This window comes from Carcharodon carcharias, chromosome 34 (genome assembly GCF_017639515.1).
Source record: "Carcharodon carcharias isolate sCarCar2 chromosome 34, sCarCar2.pri, whole genome shotgun sequence".
Classification (NCBI taxonomy): domain Eukaryota; kingdom Metazoa; phylum Chordata; class Chondrichthyes; order Lamniformes; family Lamnidae; genus Carcharodon; species Carcharodon carcharias.
Window position 1 is genome coordinate 16,674,863 of NC_054500.1, and position 21,869 is coordinate 16,696,731.

Consider the following 21,869-nt stretch of genomic DNA (forward strand, 5'->3'; position numbering starts at 1 on the left):
CAAGGTTCAGTGTGAAAGCAAGAATGTAGGTCATTTGTGACTAAGGCCAGAGATTAGGAGGATGTTGTGCAGCTCTTGGGTGTGGGTTTAGCAGATGATAGAGGGGATGTTTCCATAGTTACCTTTACATGAACGGAAGAAATAGGAGCAGGAGGAGGGCCATTCAGCCTACTGAATGGCTACACCATTCAAGAAGACCATGGCTGAACTGATCATGTCCTTAACTCCACTTTCCTGGCTGCCCCCCACAACCCTTGTAGATCAAAAATCTGCCTAACTCGACCTTCAATATATTCACTGGCCCAGCCTCCACTGCTCTCTGGGGAAGGGGATTTCACAGACTTAACGACCCTCTGAAAGAGGAAAATTCCTCCCCGTCTCCGGGTCAAATGGGAGGCCTTTCATTTTGAAACTGTGCCCCCTGGTTCTAGATTCCCCCCTGCAAGGGGAAACATCGTCTCAGCACCTACCCTGTCAAGCCCCCTCAGAATCTTTAACGTTTCAATAAGATCACCTCTCATTCCTCTAAACTCCGATGGGCATAGGCCCAACTTGCTCAATCTTTCCTTGGGAGACAAACCCCTTCATCCCTGTAAAGTGCATCGTTGGATCGCAGCCTCGCTGAAACATCTCCAAGTGTAACTTCCCCATGGTAACCTATCGCCAACCATCGGACACAGACACAGACACACACACACGGAAGAAACCTTGAAATGTTCTTGAGGAAGTCTGAAATGCAGCCGGAGTTTGTTTTTAACAAGGATGGCTGTTGGCCAGAAGTTTAATACATGCTGAGTTTTTCCAGCAATTTTTGTTTTTGTTTAATACATGGCATTGTTTGAGATTTTTAGATTCTCTTAAGCATGGGTCCTTTGTCCTTACCCTCAAGTAGTAGCGACTGATGTAGGGCCTTGTGGAGATTGCCTGACCAGCTTAAACTAACCTGTGTCCAGCGAGACGACACTCGAACATAGTGACAACGTTCGAAAATTGTTTTCTTGCTCTGCGAGTCGCCCAAGCTAACGTTTCTCTGTTACTTCAGACTCAGCTATGACAAGGACAAGTGGTTCCAACTCTTATATGACAGAAACAGCACTTCACAAAGAAAGAACAGGCTTCTGTTTATATAGCATCTGTTCCATCCTCATTTCTTGTTCTTCACAGTCGATGAAGTACTTGTAATGATGCTTGCTTCACAGAGGCAAACGCAGCAACCAATTTTGCACCCAACAAGCACCCACAAACATTTAAATGAAAATACCCATGTAATCTTTTTTTACAATGATTTATTGTTGCAGAGTTTTATTGGTTGGGGGGATGAATATTGGACATCAGGAGAACTCCTCTTCTACTGGTGCCTTAGGATCATTTATCTCTGCCAGAGAGGGTGGATGGGGCCTCGGTTTAACATCTCATCCATAAGTCAGCAGCGCTGGCAGTGAAGTACTCCCTTAGTACTGCACTGGGAGTCTCGCCCTGGATTATGTGCTGACCTCTCTGGTGTGGCTGTTGTACACCGTAACCTTCTAGTTCACTATCCACTGAGCCAAGCTGACCGAGAGCTATTGACACATTGAATAGATGTCCCAATAATTTGCTGGAGGTAAAATCTCCAGAATTGTTTGGAGAAACAGTTGACCACTGTAAGTGTGTGGGGAGGGTTGGGGCTGGGGGGAGGGTTGGTGCTGGGGGTGGGTGTGCTCTAGGGCCTGTCTGGATGGGTGAGCTGGGACTGACAAAAAGTTAGGATTGTCAGGAGGTTTTTTTCCCCCTATATATCCTGTACAGAGTCAGTGTTTATTCAGCAGGGTAAGGATTAGTCACTGTGTAACTGTACAGTCTGTTTATTCAGCAGGGTAAGGATTAGTCACTGTGTAACTGTACAGAGTCAATGTTTATTCAGCAGGGTAAGGATTCCTCATTGTGTAACTGTACAGAGTCACTGTATATTCAACAGGGTAAGGATTCCTCATTGTGTAACTGTACAGAGTCACTGTATATTCAACAGGGTAAGGATTGGTCACTGTGTAACTGTACAGAGTCACTGTTTATTCAGCAGGGTAAAGGTTACTCAGTGTAACTAGAAAAACACAGCAGCCGTTCCATATAGTTACACTGCCAGTGGCCCTTACTCTGCTGAGCTCAGCAGCATAAGGAAAATAAAAAAGCTCTCTCGTTTGCCCAGACAACCTGCCTGAGTGCCAGCAGACAGATTCTTTTGATTGTTGTTTCACTGTGGATGGTTTTGTCCTGCTATCAACCCATGACTGTTCCCTTTCCACAGGCGATGGTGGCTTGCTACCCCGGGCATGGAACTGGCTACGTCCGACATATCGACAACCCAAACGGCGATGGGCGCTGTGTCACGTGTATTTATTATCTAAACAGGGACTGGGATATAAATGTAAGTGGTGCTGGATTCACTCTGTCCATTCTGCATTGTTAACGTTCGGACTGAGTTGAATTAGTGGGCATGGGTACAACTGAGTCATAGAGACTCAATCGATTCCCGCTTTGTATCAAGTTACCTGCACTCTCCTGGGTCCTTGTATCCAGGAGGTACAATGGGGTAGATGGAAAAGGGGTTCCAGCTCCTACTTTTGGACTCTTGCAGACGTGGATTGTAAGATGCGGGTAGGGTTGGGCTCAGTTGATCCTTTCATGGTCGAATTGCCAGTTGATACTCACTGTCTTGGCTCAGGCAGGAGGAATGGCTATTCGTACAGGTGCCAGCACCTGTGGAACCCATGTCTACACAAAAGGTGTTAAACCAGTCTGAAGCCAGTTAGTGAAGTTTGAAACTAGACACTAAAGTTTTCTTCATAATAGGCTTATCCACAGAATTCAATATTTCATATTCACTTCCTACCTACCCAGTGTACAACAGTCTCTCTCAAACTCTTCTGAGGAAAACCCAATAGAACAAAACTAGACTAATTAAAACGGCAGTGTGATAAAAGACAAAACTTTAAAGGAAACTTATCTAATTAAAGTAAAATGTAATTTTGGGGTCTGACAGTACGCTCCAGCCCCTGTGGTGTCCACTGGTCATGGAAGGCCTCAAGTGTATTAGTGGACACCACGTGCTCCCTCTCCAAGGACACCCAGGTGTGAATGTAGCTGGGGAAGAGGGGCAGGCAGTCAGGCTGGACAAACCGCTCGACCGCCTGCTGCCTGGGCCTGTCAATGGACACTTTGGCCAGTTAATGGAAGAGGGGCTGTAACCTTGAACAATCTACGTGATCTTTGAACAAATCTTTAAATAGCACCATAACATCTAGCATCAAACACTCTCAGGACAGGTACAGCACAGGGTTAGATACAGAGTAAAGCTCCCTCTACACTGTCCCCATCAAACACTCCCAGGACAGGTACAGCACGGGGTTAGATACAGAGTAAAGATCCCTCTACACTGTCCCCATCAAACACTCCCAGGACAGGTACAGCACGGGGTTAGATACAGAGTAAAGCTCCCTCTACACTGTCCCCATCAAACATTCCCAGGACAGGTACAGCACGGGGTTAGATACAGAGTAAAGCTCCCTCTACACTGTCCCCATCAAACACTCCCAGGACAGGTACAGCACAGGGTTAGATACAGAGTAAAGCTCCCTCTACACTGTCCCCATCAAACACTCCCAGGGCAGGTACAGCACGGGGTTAGATACAGAGTAAAGCTCCCTCTACACTGTCCCCATCAAACACTCCCAGGGCAGGTACCGCACGGGGTTAGATACAGAGTAAAGCTCCCTCTACACTGTCCCCATCAAACACTCCCAGGGCAGGTACAGCACGGGGTTAGATACAGAGTAAAGCTCCCTCTACACTGTCCCCATCAAACACTCCCAGGGCAGGTACCGCACGGGGTTAGATACAGAGTAAAGCTCCCTCTACACTGTCCCCATCAAACACCCCCGGAGAGATACAGCACGGGGTTACATATAGAGTTTACCTCGCTCCTTTAATGTCGGCCCCTTGGCATCAGGGAATGGAGTAGCGCCTTTCAGGAAATTCCTAAAACACTTTAAAGCTCATTATGTACTTTTGAAGTACGGTCACTGTTGTAAGAGAGTAAACATCAATTTGTGCACAGCGAGCTCCCACACATGACCATGTGATAACAACCAGACAATCTGCCTTTGTGATTCTGCTGGAGATAAATATTGGTCAGGACATTGTGGTGGACTCCCCATGTCTCTTCGAATGGTGACCGTGGGGATCTTTTGCATCTGTTTATGGCTGCTTACCTGCTAACGCCTCCTCAGGAAGATCGTGCTTCCGACTGTGCAGCAGTCTCTCGATACTGCACTGGGAGTGTCGGCCTAGTCTTTTACATTCAAGTGTCTGGAGTGGGACTTGAACCTGCGACCTTCTGATTCAGAAGTGAGTGTGCTAACCACTGAGCCACAGCTGAGTCTCACGAGCTTGAGCTGGCGACACATTTAGCAACACTTGGACTCATTCCACCAGCCCAACATGATGTGATGCACTGTGCCCCTTCCTTCACTTGGGATTGAATGTCTCACAGCGAGCTTGGGTTGCCAACTGTGATTAAATGTATTCCTGGAGATGCCATCACATGACTTGCCCCCACGCTCCAGCCATTAGTCGGCCAACACGTCCATCCTTTTGACGTATGGCCTTCCTACGCCAATCGGAAAGCAAAAAGACTCGTTACCCAATTGGATGATGCTTGACTGTTAGTCAAACAGCCTTTTTTCCCATCCATTTTCAATATTATTATATCTGGTGAAGAGAAATGTTCAAAGAAAACGGCACAAAAAAAATCAATCTTTTTTAATATCCCGATGATTTTTCTCCAGGGCTGCACACAACGGTGTCCTGGAGATTGATCTTCAATTCCTGGAGACTCCAGGCCAAACCTGGAGGGTTGGCAACCCGTAAGCGAGTGACCCATAATCGTTTTTCTCACCCTCTCCATTTTCTTTCCCCAGGTCCATGGTGGCTTGCTGCAGATATTTCCGGAAAATCGCTCCGAAGTTGCAAACATTGAGCCTTTATTTGACAGATTATTAATTTTCTGGTCTGACCGTAGAAATCCTCATGAAGTGAAACCTGCCTTTGCCACCAGGTAACGAGAGGGAAGGGAAAGTGTTTATCGCCTGGCGGAGCGGGGTTGATGACTAATGGGTTGTGGGTTTGAACAGTGGGGCTGTGGGTGAGGAAAGGGGTTTGATAAATGGGAGAGTTTTGGGTTGGATTTCAATAAGTTTAATGGGGGGGTGTCTTTTCACATGTGAACTGTGAAATCAGCAGTGTGCACACACCTTTCCCCCCGCCCACAACCAGCCACGCCCCCAGAATCAATTATTCCAGATTTGAAATGTATCTGGAGAGACCATTCTGTCACTTTATAACACGGGTACAGTACTGGTGGGTGCAGGTCTGTCACTTTATAACACGGGTACAGTACTGGTGGGTGCAGGTCTGTCACTGTATAACACTGGGGTACAGTACTGGTGGGTGCAGGTCTGTCACTGTATAACACTGGGGTACAGTACTGGTGGGTGCAGGTCTGTCACTTTATAACACGGGTACAGTACTGGTGGGTGCAGGTCTGTCACTGTATAACACTGGGGTACAGTACTGGTGGGTGCAGGTCTGTCACTGTATAACACTGGGGTACAGTACTGGTGGGGACAGGTCTGTCACTGTATAACACTGGGGTACAGTACTGGTGGGGACAGGTCTGTCACTGTATAACACTGGGGTACAGTACTGGTGGGGACGGGTCTGTCACTGTATAACACGGGTACAGTACTGGTGGGTGCAGGTCTGTCACTGTATAACTCTGGGGTACAGTACTGGTGGGGACAGGTCTGTCACTGCATAACACTGGAGTACAGTACTGGTGGGGACAGGTCTGTCACTGTATAACACGGGTACAGTACTGGTGGGGACGGGTCTGTCACTTTATAACACGGGTACAGTACTGGTGGGTGCAGGTCTGTCACTGTATAACACTGGGGTACAGTACTGGTGGGGACAGGTCTGTCACTGTATAACACTGGGGTACAGTACTGGTGGGGACAGGTCTGTCACTGTATAACACTGGGGTACAATACTGGTGGGGACAGGTCTGTCACTGTATAACACTGGGGTACAGTACTGGTGGGGACAGGTCTGTCACTGTATAACATGGGTACAGTACTGGTGGGGACGGGTCTGTCACTTTATAACACGGGTAGAGTACTGGTGGGGACGGGTCTGTCACTTTATAACACGGGTACAGTACTGGTGGGTGCAGGTCTGTCACTGTATAACACTGGGGTACAGTACTGGTGAGGACAGGTCTGTCACTGTATAACATGGGTACAGTACTGGTGGGGACGGGTCTGTCACTTTATAACACGGGTACAGTACTGGTGGGGACGGGTCTGTCACTTTATAACACGGGTACAGTACTGGTGGGTGCAGGTCTGTCACTGTATAACACTGGGGTACAGTACTGGTGGGGACAGGTCTGTCACTGTATAACACTGGGGTACAGTACTGGTGGGGACAGGTCTGTCACTGTATAACACTGGGGTACAATACTGGTGGGGACAGGTCTGTCACTGTATAACACTGGGGTACAGTACTGGTGGGGACAGGTCTGTCACTGTATAACATGGGTACAGTACTGGTGGGGACGGGTCTGTCACTTTATAACACGGGTACAGTACTGGTGGGGACGGGTCTGTCACTTTATAACACGGGTACAGTACTGGTGGGTGCAGGTCTGTCACTGTATAACACTGGGGTACAGTACTGGTGGGGACAGGTCTGTCACTGTATAACATGGGTACAGTACTGGTGGGGACGGGTCTGTCACTTTATAACACGGGTACAGTACTGGTGGGGACGGGTCTGTCACTTTATAACACGGGTACAGTACTGGTGGGTGCAGGTCTGTCACTGTATAACACTGGGGTACAGTACTGGTGGGGACAGGTCTGTCACTGTATAACACTGGGGTACAGTACTGGTGGGGACAGGGCTGTCACTGTATAACACTGGGGTACAGTACTGGTGGGGACAGGTCTGTCACTGTATAACACTGGGGTACAGTACTGGTGGGTGCAGGTCTGTCACTGTATAACACTGGGGTACAGTACTGGTGGGGATGGGTCTGTCACTGTATAACACTGGGGTACAGTACTGGTGGGGACAGGTCTGTCACTGTATAACACTGGGGTACAGTACTGGTGGGGACAGGTCTGTCACTGTATAACACTGGGGTACAGTACTGGTGGGGACAGGTATGCCACTGTATAACACTGGGGTACAGTACTGGTGGGGACGGGTCTGTCACTGTATAACACTGGGGTACAGTACTGGTGGGTGCAGGTCTTTCACTGTATAACTCTGGGGTACAGTACTGGTGGGGACAGGTCTGTCACTGTATAACACTGGGGTACAGTACTGTTGGGGACGGGTCTGTCACTGTATAACACTGGGGTACAGTACTGTTGGGGACGGGTCTGTCACTGTATAACATGGGTACAGTATTGGTGGGGACGGGTCTGTCACTGTATAACACTGGGGTACAGTACTGTTGGGGACGGTTCTGTCACTGTATAACATGGGTACAGTATTGGTGGGGACGGGTCTGTCACTGTATAACACTGGGGTACAGTACTGGTGGGGACGGGTCTGTCACTGTATAACACTGTGGTACAGTACTGGTGGGGACGGGTTTGTCACTGTATAACACTGGGGTACAGTACTGGTGCGGACAGGTCTGTCACTGTATAACACTGGGGTACAGTACTGGTGGGGACGGGTCTGTCACTGTATAACACTGGGGTACAGAACTGGTGGGGACAGGTCTGTCACTGTATAACACTGGGGTACAGTACTGGTGGGGACAGGTCTGTCACTGTATAACACTGGGGTACAGTATTGTTGGGGACGGGTCTGTCACTGTATAACACGGGTACAGTACTGGTGGGGACGGGTCTGTCACTGTATAACACGGGTACAGTATTGGTGGGGACGGGTCTGTCACTGTATAACACTGGGGTACAGTACTGTTGGGGACAGGTCTGTCACTGTATAACACTGGGGTACAGTACTGGTGGGGACAGGTCTGTCACTGTATAACACTGGGGTACAGTACTGGTGGGGACGGGTTTGTCACTGTATAACACGGGTACAGTACTGGTGAGGATGGGTCTGTCACTGTATAACACTGGGGTACAGTACTAGTGGGGATGGGTTTGTCACTGTATAACACTGGGGTACAGTACTGTGGGGACAGGTCTGTCACTGTATAACACGGGTACAGTACTGGTGGGGACGGGTCTGTCACTGTATAACACTGGGGTACAGTACTGGTGGGGACGGGTCTGTCACTGTATAACACTGGGGTACAGTACTGGTGGGGACAGGTCTGTCACTGTATAACACTGGGATACAGTACTGGTGGGGACAGATCTGTCACTGTATAACACTGGGGTACAGTACTGGTGGGGACTGATCTGTCACTGTATAACACTGGGGTACAGTACTGGTGGGGATGGGTCTGTCACTGTATAACACTGGGATACAGTACTGGTGGGGACAGATCTGTCACTGTTTCACACTGGGGTACAGTACTGGTGGGCACAGGTCTGTCACTGTATAACACTGGGGTACAGTACTGGTGGGTACAGGTCTGTCACTGTATAACACTGGGGTACGGTACTGGTGGGGACAGGTCTGTCACTGTATAACACTGCGGTACGGTACTGTGAGGACAGGTCTGTCACTGTTTAACACTGGGGTACATTACTGGTGGGCACAGGTCTGTCACTGTATAACAGGGGTACAGTATTGGTGGGGACAGGTCTGTCACTGTATAACACTGGGGTACAGTACTGTTGGGGACGGTTCTGTCACTGTATAACATGGGTACAGTATTGGTGGGGACGGGTCTGTCACTGTATAACACTGGGGTACAGTACTGGTGGGGACGGGTCTGTCACTGTATAACACTGTGGTACAGTACTGGTGGGGACGGGTTTGTCACTGTATAACACTGGGGTACAGTACTGGTGCGGACAGGTCTGTCACTGTATAACACTGGGGTACAGTACTGGTGGGGACGGGTCTGTCACTGTATAACACTGGGGTACAGAACTGGTGGGGACAGGTCTGTCACTGTATAACACTGGGGTACAGTACTGGTGGGTGCAGGTCTGTCACTGTATAACTCTGGGGTACAGTACTGGTGGGGACAGGTCTGTCACTGTATAACACTGGGGTACAGTACTGGTGGGGACAGGTCTGTCACTGTATAACACTGGGGTACAGTATTGTTGGGGACGGGTCTGTCACTGTATAACACGGGTACAGTACTGGTGGGGACGGGTCTGTCACTGTATAACACGGGTACAGTATTGGTGGGGACGGGTCTGTCACTGTATAACACTGGGGTACAGTACTGTTGGGGACAGGTCTGTCACTGTATAACACTGGGGTACAGTACTGGTGGGGACAGGTCTGTCACTGTATAACACTGGGGTACAGTACTGGTGGGGACGGGTTTGTCACTGTATAACACTGGGGTACAGTACTGGTGGGGACGGTTTTGTCACTGTATAACACTGGGGTACAGTACTGGTGAGGATGGGTCTGTCACTGTATAACACTGGTGTACAGTACTAGTGGGGATGGGTTTGTCACTGTATAACACTGGGGTACAGTACTGTGGGGACAGGTCTGTCACTGTATAACACGGGTACAGTACTGGTGGGGACGGGTCTGTCACTGTATAACACTGGGGTACAGTACTGGTGGGGACGGGTCTGTCACTGTATAACACTGGGGTACAGTACTGGTGGGGACAGGTCTGTCACTGTATAACACTGGGGTACAGTACTGGTGGGTGCAGGTCTGTCACTGTATGATTCTGGGGTACAGTACTGTGGGGACAGGTCTGTCACTGTATAACACTGGGGTACAGTACTGGTGGGTGCAGGTCTCTCACTGTATAACTCTGGGGTACAGTACTGGTGGGGACAGGTCTGTCACTGTATAACACTGGGATACAGTACTGGTGGGGACAGATCTGTCACTGTATAACACTGGGGTACAGTACTGGTGGGGACAGATCTGTCACTGTATAACACTGGGGTACAGTACTGGTGGGGATGGGTCTGTCACTGTATAACACTGGGATACAGTACTGGTGGGGACAGATCTGTCACTGTATAACACTGGGGTACAGTACTGGTGGGCACAGGTCTGTCACTGTATAACACTGGGGTACAGTACTGGTGGGTACAGGTCTGTCACTGTATAACACTGGGGTACGGTACTGGTGGGGACAGGTCTGTCACTGTATAACACTGCGGTACGGTACTGTGAGGACAGGTCTGTCACTGTTTAACACTGGGGTACATTACTGGTGGGCACAGGTCTGTCACTGTATAACACTGGGGTACGGTACTGGTGGGGAAAGGTCTGTCACTGTTATCACTGAGGTACAGTACTAGTGGGGACAGGCCTATCATTGTTGAACACTGGGGCACAGTTCTGGTGGATGAAAGATCCCATTGCACTGTTCACAGAGCAGGCGAGTTCTTGCTCATGTCCTGGCCAATACCTGTCAGATTGTCTGATCAATATTGCCTTGGTGTTTGTGGGAACCTGTTATGTCGGAAATTTGCACACGAACAGTGGCCTACTGGGTATGGAGAGCTTTGGGACATCCTGCGCTTGTAAGAGGCGCTATATAAGTGCAGAACCCACTCAGATGGAACAGTTCATTAATATTGAATGGCAGTACAGGTCCCACATGAGAGTAGCTCTTGAAAGAGGTGATGTTTCCTGTCTACTAGAGTGCTAAACCCAGTGACGAGACAGAATGTGAAGAGATCCTCTCATCTGCAGATCCATTTACCGCGCTGATGTTCTTGAGCTATTTGCATTCCTGTTCTCCCATAAACATCTCGCAGCCCCTGTTTCAGTGACCCCCGCCCATGATGTGACCCTTTTAAGAGCCATCACAGGGCAGGAAAGTGCCTTTTCCTGTGGCTGGTCTTTTTAGTGGAGTAACAGGCAAGCTGGAGACATCACTCCCAGCTAAATATAATCTCCAGTCACTTCCTGCTGGGAATCTGGAGAATGGATATTATCTCCTAAAGCAGCCATAACGATCAGGGAGGCAATGGCGTAATGGTATTGTCGCTGGACTAGTAACCCAGAGACCCATGGTGCTGCTGGGACCTGGGTTCAAATCCGGCCATGGCACATGATGGAATTTGAGTTCACTAAAAATCTGAAATTATAAGTCAATGATAACCATTGTCGATTGTTGTTAAAAACCCATCTGAGTTCTTTAGCATGATAAGATTTGCTTACCTAATCTGGCTCCAGACCTACAGCAATGTGGTTGACTCTTAACCACTGAAAAGGGCAATTTGGGATGGGCAATAAATGCTGGCCTGGCCAGCGATGCCCCATGAACAAATTTAAAAAAACATGGGGCTTTAAATCAAATCATTACATTGTGGCACCAGGGTCTCCTTTAACAGGCTTCCCCATTAAACCTAGAACACATCTGAACACTGTTGCAGGATAAAGGGCCATAAACATCGGGGCCCACCTTTTAAGCCTGGGAGAGTCTGAAAAAGGAAAGTTTGTCCCGTGTGGAGGGGCTGAGCGGTGATCTCATTCAAACATACAGGATTCAGAAGGGGCTTGACAGGGTTATTTCCCTGGGGAATCTAGAACACGGGGGCATGGTATCAGGATAAAGGGCCGGTGATTTAGGACTGAGGTGAGGGGAAATTCCTTCACTCAGGGTCATGAATTGTTGGAATTCTCTACTCCAGAGGGTTGTGGATGCTCCATCATTGTTGAGTATATTTAAGGCTGGGATAGACAGACGTTTGATCACTTGGGGGAAACGAGGGATGTGGGAAACGGGCGGGAAGATGGAGTTGAGCAGAAAATCATCCATAATCTTATGAAACATGTGAGGTTCTGTGGGGGCTTGACGGCGTAGAGGCTGAGCAGATGTTCCTGCTCATGGGGGAATCTAGAACTAGGGGGCACCACTTAAAAAAAAGGGGTCTCCAATTTAAAACAGAGATGAGGAGTAATTTCTTCTCTCAAATGGTCATTAGTCTTTGGAATTCCATTCCACAGGGAACAGTGGAGGCTGGGTCATTGAATATAGTCAAGGCTGAGCTAGACTGATTTTTAATTAACTAGAGTATCGAGGATTATGGGGGACAGGCAAGAAAGTGGTGTTAAGGCCACAATCAAATGAGCCATGATCTTTTTGAATGGTGGGGCAGTCTCGAAGGGCTGAATGGTCTACCCCTGCTCCTGTTTCTTATGTTCGAATGGATGTTGTCTGACTTGTACATCAGCAATAAAGTCTGTATGTTGCGGAAGTAGATGGTAATTCTCTTTATAATTGTGCCTGTAGTGGGTAGGATTGGAGAGTGTTGATGTGTAGAACTGGACGCTGGGCCATGTTGGATAGGTTTGAGCAGTGCCATGATGAATAGAATTGGACTGGGCATTGATGGATAGGATTGGGGCTCAACTGCAGTGTCCTTCAACAGTGCCATGTGGAAAAATGCCTACTTGGCCAAGGTACCATGTGGCCCTGGCGAAAGTGCCAGCGAGAGAGAAGCAGAGGGCAAAAGTGGAGCAAAATAATTTGGAGCAACACTTGAGTCAAAGTAAGGCTTTGTATAACTGTAACACAATCGAGTGCTTCTAGAAAATGTCACATCTTGTGCAAAGAAGGGCAGTTTTATTGGCTGTTCAGACCCTGTCCCAGTTGGCACCGAGCAGTCCCTTTTAAGATTGTCACACGGCTGTGCTTGCACGCATCTTAAAGTGATCATTGCCTGGCATGGTCGGTAGTTTCCTTTGCCACGCCCATATTGCTGCTGGTTACATAGGTGAAGCCGGTAGCCATTTTGCAAGTGCCGAGCCAATGACTGAAGGAGCAGTTGACGTTTTTTTCATCATTGAGAGAGGAATGTTGGCCAGTCTTGAGGGGAAACCCCAGAAAGGACAGTAGATTCTGGAGTTTATACAACAACTAGCTCTGGGAAGTGTGTTTTTTATTTATTCGTTCTCTGGATGTGAGCGCTGGAGGCAAGGCCAGCATTTATTGCTCATCCCTAATTTAAGGTGGCGGTGAGCGGCCTTCTTGAACTGCTCCTGCTGTTCTGATGGGTTCTGCCTTGCCCCAGCTGGTTGTCTGATGTGCCCACAGGACTATTACCAGTCTCAGGCTGGACAGATGACATGTCTGCCTTGTTCAAAAGGTGCTTATACCAGTCCGTGTGGTGTAGGTACACCCACAGTGCTTTACCTGTAGCAGTTTGATGTAGCCAACTGGTTTGCTAGGAGGGCAGTTCAGATTCAGCCACACTGCTGTGGATATTTAAAAGGTCGGGGGAGACAAGGCAGGAAACTACAGGCTAGTTAGCTTAACATCTGTCCTAGGGAAATGGTAGAAGCTATTGTTAAAGACGTTATAGCAGGGCACTTGGAAAAATTCAGGGTAGTCAGGCGGAGTCAACATGGTTTTGTGCGAGGGAAATCACCAATTTACTGGAGTCCTTTGAAGCAATAGCATATGCTGTGGATAAAGAGGAATCGATGGATGTACTGTTCTTAGATTTTCAAAAGGCATTTGATAAGGTGCCACATCGAGGGTTATTGCTAAAAATAAAAGTTCATGGTGTAGGAGGTAACATATTGGCTGGCTAACAGGAAACAGGGTAGGCATAAATGAGTCACTTTCTGGTTGGCAAGATGTAATGAGTGGTGTGCCACAGAGATCAGTGCTGGGGCCCCAACTTTTTATGGTTTATATAAATGCCTTGGATGAAAGGATCGCAGGTATGGTTGCTAAATTTGATGATGACACAAAGGTATGTAGCATAGTAAGTTGTGAAGAGGACATAAGGAGGCTACAAAGGGATATAAATAGGTTAAGTGAGTGGGCACACATCTGGCAAATGGGCTATAATGTGGGAAAATGTGAAATTGTCCATTTTGGCAAGAAGAATAAAGAAGGAAAAAGAAGTCTAAATGGTGAGAGTTTGCAGAGCTCTGAGGTGCAGAGGGATCCGGGTGTCCTGGTGCATGAATTGCAAAAGGCTAGTATGCAGGTAAAGCAGGTAATTAGTAAAGCCGAAACATTGTTATAATTTATTGCGAGGGAAATTGAATACAAAAGTTGGGAGGTTATGCTTCAGCTGTACAGGGCATTGGTGAGACCACATCTGGAGTTGTGTACACAGTATGAGTCTCCTTATTTAAAGAAGGACGTAAATGTGTTGGAAGTAGTTCAGAGAAGGTTTACTAGACTAATACCTGGAATGGGTGGGTTGTCTTATGAGGAAATGTTGGACAGGTTAGGCTTGTATCTGCTGGAGTTTAGAAGATTAAGAGGCAACTAGATTGAAGATCCTGAGGGGTCTTGACAGGGTAGACATGGAGAGGGTGCTTCCTCTTGAGAGAGGATCTAGTACTAGGGAGTTACTGTTTAAAAATAAGGGGTCACCTATTTAGGACAGAGATGAGGAGAATTTCTTTCTCTCAGAGCATCGTGAGGCTTTGGAACTCTCTTCCTTAACAGGCGATGGAAGCAGAGTCTTTGAATATTTTTGACGCAGAGCGAGATAGATTCTTGATAAACAAGGGGGTGAAAGGTTTTTCAGAGGAAAGGTTGGAATATGGGGTTGAGGTTGATATCGGATCAGCCATGATCTTATTGAATGGTAGAGCAGGTATGAAAGACCAAGTGGCCCACTCCTGCTCCTAGTTCGTATGATATGGAATAACATAGGTCAGACCAGGTAAGGATGGCAGATTTCCTCCCCTGAAGGTGAACATTGCTGATTTTTACAGCAATAATGATCATTAGCACAAAGGAAACACCTAGCACAAAGGAAAATGGTTGTGGTTGTTGGGGGTCAGTCATCTCAGCTCTAGGACATCACTGTAGGAGTTCCTCAGGGTAGTGTCCTCGGCCCAGCCACCTTCAGCTGCTTCATCAATGACCTTCCTTCCATCATAAGGTCAGAATTAGAGATATTCACTGATGTTTGCACAATGTTCACCACCATTTGTGACTCCTTAGACACTGAAGCAGTACATGTCCAAATGCAGCAAGAACTGGACAATATCCAGACTAGGGCTAACAATTGGCAAGTAACATTTGTGCCTCACAGGTGTCAGGCAATGACCATCTTCAACAAAAGCGAATCCAATCATTGCCCTTGACGTTCAGTGGCATTACCATCACTGAATCTCCCACTATCAACATCCTAGGGGGTTACCATTGACCAGAGACTGAACTGGACTAGCCAAATAAATACTGTGGCTACAAGAGCAGGTCAGAGGCTAGGAATTGTGCAACGAGTAACTCACCTGACTCCCTAAAGCCTGTCCACCATCTTCATGGCATAAGTTAAGAGTGTGATGGAATACTGCCCACTTGCCTGGATGAGTGCAGCTCCAACAACATTCAAGAAACTCAACACCATCCAGGACAAAGCCGCCTGCTTGATTGGCACCACGTCCACATTCACTCCCTCTACCACTGACACACAATAGCAGCAGTGTGTGTACCATCTACAAGATGCACTGCAGCGACTCACCAAGGCTCCTTTGAAAGCACCTTCCAAACCCACGACCACTACCACCTAGAAGGACAAGGGCAGCAGACACATGGGAACACCACCACTTGCAAGTTCCCCTCCAAGTCACTCACCACCCTGACTTGGAAATATATCGGCCGTTCCTTCTCTGTCACTGGGTCAAAATCCTGGAACTCCCTCCCTAACAGCACTGTGGGTGTACCTACACCACACGGACTGCAGCGGTTCAGGAAGGCAGCTCACCACCACCTTCTGAAGGACAACTAGGAATGGGCAATAAACGCTGGTCTGGCCAGCGACGCCCACATCCTGTGAATGAATAAAAAAAATTAAGATTGAAACCAGCATTTTATCCCAAATTAATCAAGTTAAAATTTCTTCAGCTGCCGTGTTGGGCTTTGAACTTGTCTCTATGGAACATTCATCCCGGCCCCTGGATTGCTAGTCCAATAACGTAAACACCATACCACCGTTCACAATGTAAGATGATGAGTCAAGATACAATAAAAAGAAAAACAAAATGCTGTGAATTCTTGGAATCTGAAATAAAAAGAGAAAATTATTGAGTCATTGTCATTACAGAGCAGAAGGCCATTTGGCCCCTCAAGTCCATGCTGGACTCTGCAATTGTACTGACAGATGTTTGACAGATTTTTTTCCACATGAAGTAGTTTTATTTCCATTCTGCCCTTTTATAATAGCAGATAGACGTGCCTGTAGTCATGCATGCTAGTGGTTTTACTAGTGAGATTTTACAGGTGAACTGTCTAAGGCAACTAGCAAAGATGCATTTAAGGGAAAGCTGGATCAATACATGAGGGAGAAAGGAAGAGAAGGATATGTTGATGGGGTGAGATGAAGAGGGATGGAAGCATAATCCAGCTCGGGCCAGTTGGATCCTAGATGCCCTGTTTCTGTGCTGTAACTTTGAGCAGCTCGAGTGAACATGGCCAAGAGTACTTAGTCCGGTTAGGATTGTGCTTGTTTCTCCTTGGTTGAGTAAAGCTATCGGAGAGAACTTTATGTCCTCGATTGTGGGACGAACAGGAATCGTTTCCAAAGGCACGTTCAAACAACGCTCGTGGACCTGGGTAGGCAGAACGGATCTCAGTTTTATGCCTTTGCAAAGGACATATCCATCAGCATGCAGTCTTGGCTTAAGAGTATGTGTTGGCTAGGACACCAGGAGAAACTGTTACTTTCCTTTGGAATATTGCCATAGGTTCCTATAAGGTCAATGTTCTGTGGCCACGAGATGAGAATTAATTGTTTGACTGACCAGCTCCTTCCCTGTCTCCTCAGGTACGCCATTACTGTCTGGTATTTTGATGGGAAGGAGCGAATCGAAGCCAAAGAGCGATTCAAGAGGGGTATGGACTTCTGTGCTCCCCATTGTCCTCCAATCACCAGACCTTTTTATCTTTTGCCCATTACAGTGCCGAGTATTCAGCATTCTAAGCTCCTCAGCCCTGTTGAGGAATTTGGATAAGATGGGAGGTGTGGGTTGGAGAGTGAAGGCAACGGAGCAGAGAAAAGTTAGGAGGAGATTTGATGGAGTGTTCAAAATCATTAAGATAAGAGTAAAAAAGGAGAAGCAGTTTCCAATATCAGAAGGGTCAGTAACTAGAGGACACAGATTTAAAGTCACTTGCAAAAGGACCAGAGGCAACATGAGGAAAATTGATTTACACGGCAGGCATACATTGCCTGATTGGCTGCTGAATGCAGGTTCAATAGTAACTTTCAAATGGGAATCAGATATGAAGAAACAAAGGTATATAAGAGCCATGCTGTCGAAGCTTTTCGTCTTGCACTAATCGGGACAGATGCAAGAATGCCCAATTTCAAAGGAAGCAACAATTTATAATGCATGAAAAATGCTTAGGGGACATTAGTTCCCTGCGGCATTCTCCATGGCAACGCCTTGACCAATCAGTGCCGACTTACCAACCAATCAGCACCCTTTTCTCTTGCAGTATGAATCTTTGAAATTTGGCATTCTTGTGTCTGTCCTGATGAGTGCAAGATGGAAAGCTTCAACAGCATGTCTCTTTTTTCAGCAATACTCCAGCTCTGTACTATGAAGTGCTAAATGATATATAAGGCAAGACTTGCATACAGTCATACGAATTGGGAGCAGGTGTAGGCCATTCAGCCCCTCGAACCTGCTCCGCCATTCAATAAATGACAGCCGCTCTGATTGTGGCCTCAACTCCACATTCTGCCTACCCCCAATAACCTTTGGCTCCCTTGTTAGATGAGAATCTATCTACCTCTGCCTTAAAAATATTCAATGACCCTGCCTCCACCGCTCTCCGGGGAATAGAGTTCCACAGACTGCTGACCCTCTGAAAGAAAAGATTTCTTCACATCTCCATCTTAAATGGGTGACGCTTTATTTTTAAACTCTGTCCCCTAGCTCTGGTGTCTCTCACAAGGGGAATCATCCTTTCAGCATCCACCCTGTCAAGTCCCCTCAATAAGATCACTTCTCATTCTCCTCGATTCCAACGAATACGGGCTGAGCCTCTCCAACCTTTCCTCACAAAATAACCCCCCACCCCCATCCCAGATCTCAGTTGAGTGAACCTTCTCTGAACTTTATTTATAACTTATTTATATCCTTTAACGTGTTAGAGGCATTTACATAGTGCCATTCCTGACCTCAGGATGTCACAAAACACTTGACAGCCAATGAAATTCTTTTTGAAGTGTAATCATTATAGGAAATGCAGCAGCCAGCTTGCACATAACAAGATCAATAACAAGATCCCATAAAGAGCCATGTGACAATGGCCAGATAATCTATTTTAGTGATTTCGATTAAACGTCGGCCAGGACCCGAGTGAGAATTCCTCTGCTTCGGCCTTGGGATCTTGCACATTCACCTGAGAGGGAAGACGGGGCCTCAGCTTAATGCCTGACTGGAAAGATGGCACCGCTGACAGAGCGGCACTCCCTCAGTGCTGCACTGGAGTGTCAGGCTAGGTTTTGTGGTCCAGCTCCCTGAGTTGAACCCACAATCTTTGACTCAGAGGTGAGAGTGCTACCCAGTGAGCATTGGTTGCTATTTGACCAAGGGGGGAATCACAGCCGAGCCCAATCCTATTTTCACTTGGACCCCAGAGCAAGTGTCACCAAATAAGGGCCTTAACCATTTTCCCTCTCAGTAACCTGGAGGTGCAGAGGTCAGTTTTAGTGCTGCCTGAGCTCAAGTAATTCGGCATAGGCACAGCATTGAGTACGGGAGAAATGTCAGTCTGTTCTGAATATGACCCTGTCGGTGAGATTCATCCATTTTAATGTCATATTCCCAGACCGACGCTGGTATTCTCTGCTACTTTGCTCCTGTGTCTGTGACTTCCTTCCGCTTGAGTGGGGAAACCTAGACACCAAAAATCCTGGCCTTCCCTCATATCGCTCGTGGAATCTTAGGGCACGGAAGGAGAGCATTTGGTCCAGTGTGTCTGTGTTGGTTCTTGAAAGACCTGTCCAATTAGTCCCACTCCATTGCACCCCACCCCCCCCAATCTTGTAGTCCTGTAAAATGTTTTCTTTTCGAATGTTTAAATAATTCCCTTCTGAAAGTTACTATTGAATATCCTGTTACCAGTCTTTCAGACAGCGCGGTCCAGAATGTAACACCGCGTGTTTTTAAAAAGAATTCTTCTCGACTCCCCCCCCGATTCTTTTTATTTTAAATCTGTTTACCGACTTGCCTTCCGGTGGAAACGGTTTCTCCTTATTTAGACCATAAGGAGGAGGATCAGAAGTGGGCCATTCGGCCCATCGAGGCTGTTCTGCCATTAAATGAGATCGTGGCTGACCTGATAATCCTCAACTCCACTTTCCTGCCTTTTCCCCATAACCCTTGATTTCCTTACTGATTAAAAATCTGTCTGTCTCAGCCTTGAATATACTTAAACCAGCCTCTACAGCCCTCTGCGGTAAAGAATTCTACAGATTCACAACCCTCAGAGAGAAGAAATTCCTCCTAATTTTTGTTTTAAATGGACGACCCCTTACTCTGAGATTATGCCCTCTGGTCCTAGACTCTCCCACAAGGGGAAACAACCTCTCAGCATCTACCCTGTCACGCCCCCAAAGAATCTTATATGTTTCAATAAGGTCGCCTCTCATTCTTTTAAACTCCAATGAGTACAGACCCAACCTACTCAACCTCTCCTCATAAGAAAATCCCTCCATACCCAGGATCAACTTAGTGAACATTCTCTGGGCTGCCTCCAATGCTAGCATATCTTTCCTTCGATAAGGGGACCAAAATTGTTCACAGTACTGCAGGTGTGGTCTAACCAGTGCCTTGTATAGTTTTAGCACGCCTTCCCTATTTTTATACTCCTTTCCCTTTGAAATAAAGGCCAACATTCCATTTGCCTTCCCTATTACCTGTTGAACTTGCATGTTAGTTTTTTGGGATTCATGCACGAGGATTCCCAAATCCCTCTGTGCTGCAGCTTTCTATAGTCTCCATTTACTGTTGTGGGAGAGAGTGGTGTAGTGATAGTGGACTAGTAATCCAGAGGTCCAGGCTAATGTTCTGGGGAGTTCAAATCCCACTACAGTAGCTGGCGGAATTTATATTCAATGCATAGAATCTGGAATATAAAGCTAGACTCAGTAATGGTGACCATGACATAAAAACACTAGTCCACTAATGTCATCGTTACCTGGTCTGACCTACATGTGACTCCAGACCCACAGCAATGTGGTTGGCTGTTAACTGCCCCTCTGAAATGGCCGAGCATGCCACTCAGTTCAAGGGCAATTGGGGATGGGCAACAAATGCTGGCCTTGCCAGCAGCACCCTCATCCCATGAGAGAATCAAGAAAAGAAATCCTCCATGATTTTGAACACCTCTATTAAATCTTCCCTCAACCTTCTCTGCCCTAAGGAGAACAATGCCAATTTCTCCAGTCTCTCCTTCAAAGTGAAGTCCCTCATTATCCCCACAGAATCTTCCTCTGCAACCTCTCTCAGGACTTGACATCCTTCTTGAAGTGTGGTGTGCAGAATTGGACACGCTACTCCAGCTTAGGCCTAATTGGTGATTTTGTAAAAGGTTTCCTCCCTTCCTGGTTTTTGTCCTCCATGGTCTTATACCTGAACCTTGGCTTGATAAATGTTTTTGTTTTATAAAGTTGTTTTATCAACTCATCGCCTTCAAAAGTCTTCTCCTTTCTTCACAGCTTCTGCTCAGAAGGCCTTACAGTTCGCCCAGACCAGTACAACATAGGGTCCAAATTGGACAGGTCAACCACCTCAATGAACAGATGGGTTGCATGCATCGAGCTGCTATTGGTCGATTTGACCTCCTGGTCTGCGTTTGCCCATCGTCTGCCGCCATCCCACCCCTCGCCACCTGCCTTCATGGACCATCCTGCGGCCTCTGAAGAGGACCATTCAGTTTGCACCGGGCCGAGGGTCAAGTCGGACGGAATTTAACCCTTCGCTGTCCATCATGGGTGATTGCACGTTGGCAGTGAGAGGATGGCATTGTTTGATTGGGCCTGTTCTGTTTGTTGGTGTGTCCCTCGCCCCTCACATGCATAACTCAAGCTGGATATGATTTGGGGGTGGGGGGAAGCATTGTCCAGACCATAAACCCAGCCCTCAAGCTTTGGACTCTGTCAATCCAGCCCCCACCTTCCCCAAAACACCAAATGGCTTAAAGTGTTGTCTGCCTCCGGAAGGTTTCTCGGTGGACCAGGCCTCTGAGGCTGTGCAGAATAAGCTGGACTCTCCTGCTTTATACTGCGCATCATATAGGTTCCACTCCACATCACCTCTCCATATCCCACCCCTCTCCTCCCCCTTGCTGACAGGTCGCAGGGATTGGACTGAGGGATGGGAGCCCTAATACACCGTGTACTCGCTGTTAGCGCAGCACACAGGGTATTCTGTTCCAAGCTCCTCCTGTGGAACAATGTCTGATTTCAGAACAGCCATGCAATATAGTGGATGTTTTGAAGATCTGTGCCCTTGCCTTTAAGAGAACAGGTGCATTGTGGTGCATCCACCATCTCTCAACACAACACAACTGCCATTATAGAGAAGTGGTTTCATTGATTTGACTGAAGGCCATTGCTCCTTCTATATGGCTGTCGCCTTTATTATCTTAGATTGCCAACCTCTGCACCACTGCCCTAAAGACTCCAGGAATGGGAAGGATTAATCCCCGGAACACTGCAACAGCCAGGAGAGAAATCGTAGCAACGTTAAAA

At 47.4% G+C, this 21,869-nt stretch overlaps 1 protein-coding gene across 2 annotated transcripts in view; it reads left to right on the forward strand.

Moving 5' to 3' along the window:
* Positions 1–21,869, forward strand: part of LOC121272723 (prolyl hydroxylase EGLN2-like) — a 35,050-nt gene extending 13,181 nt beyond the window's left edge. The window contains exons 2-5 of one of the 2 annotated variants that reach the window (XM_041179496.1): positions 2,285–2,404; positions 4,956–5,092; positions 16,929–16,996; positions 20,835–21,025. In XM_041179496.1, the coding sequence (XP_041035430.1) occupies positions 2,285–2,404; positions 4,956–5,092; positions 16,929–16,996; positions 20,835–20,881 (372 nt within the window). In that variant the 3' untranslated portion in view covers positions 20,882–21,025. Of the gene's footprint in view, positions 1–2,284; positions 2,405–4,955; positions 5,093–16,928; positions 16,997–20,834 lie in introns of both variants that reach the window. The other variant, XM_041179497.1, reaches the window with a different exon arrangement.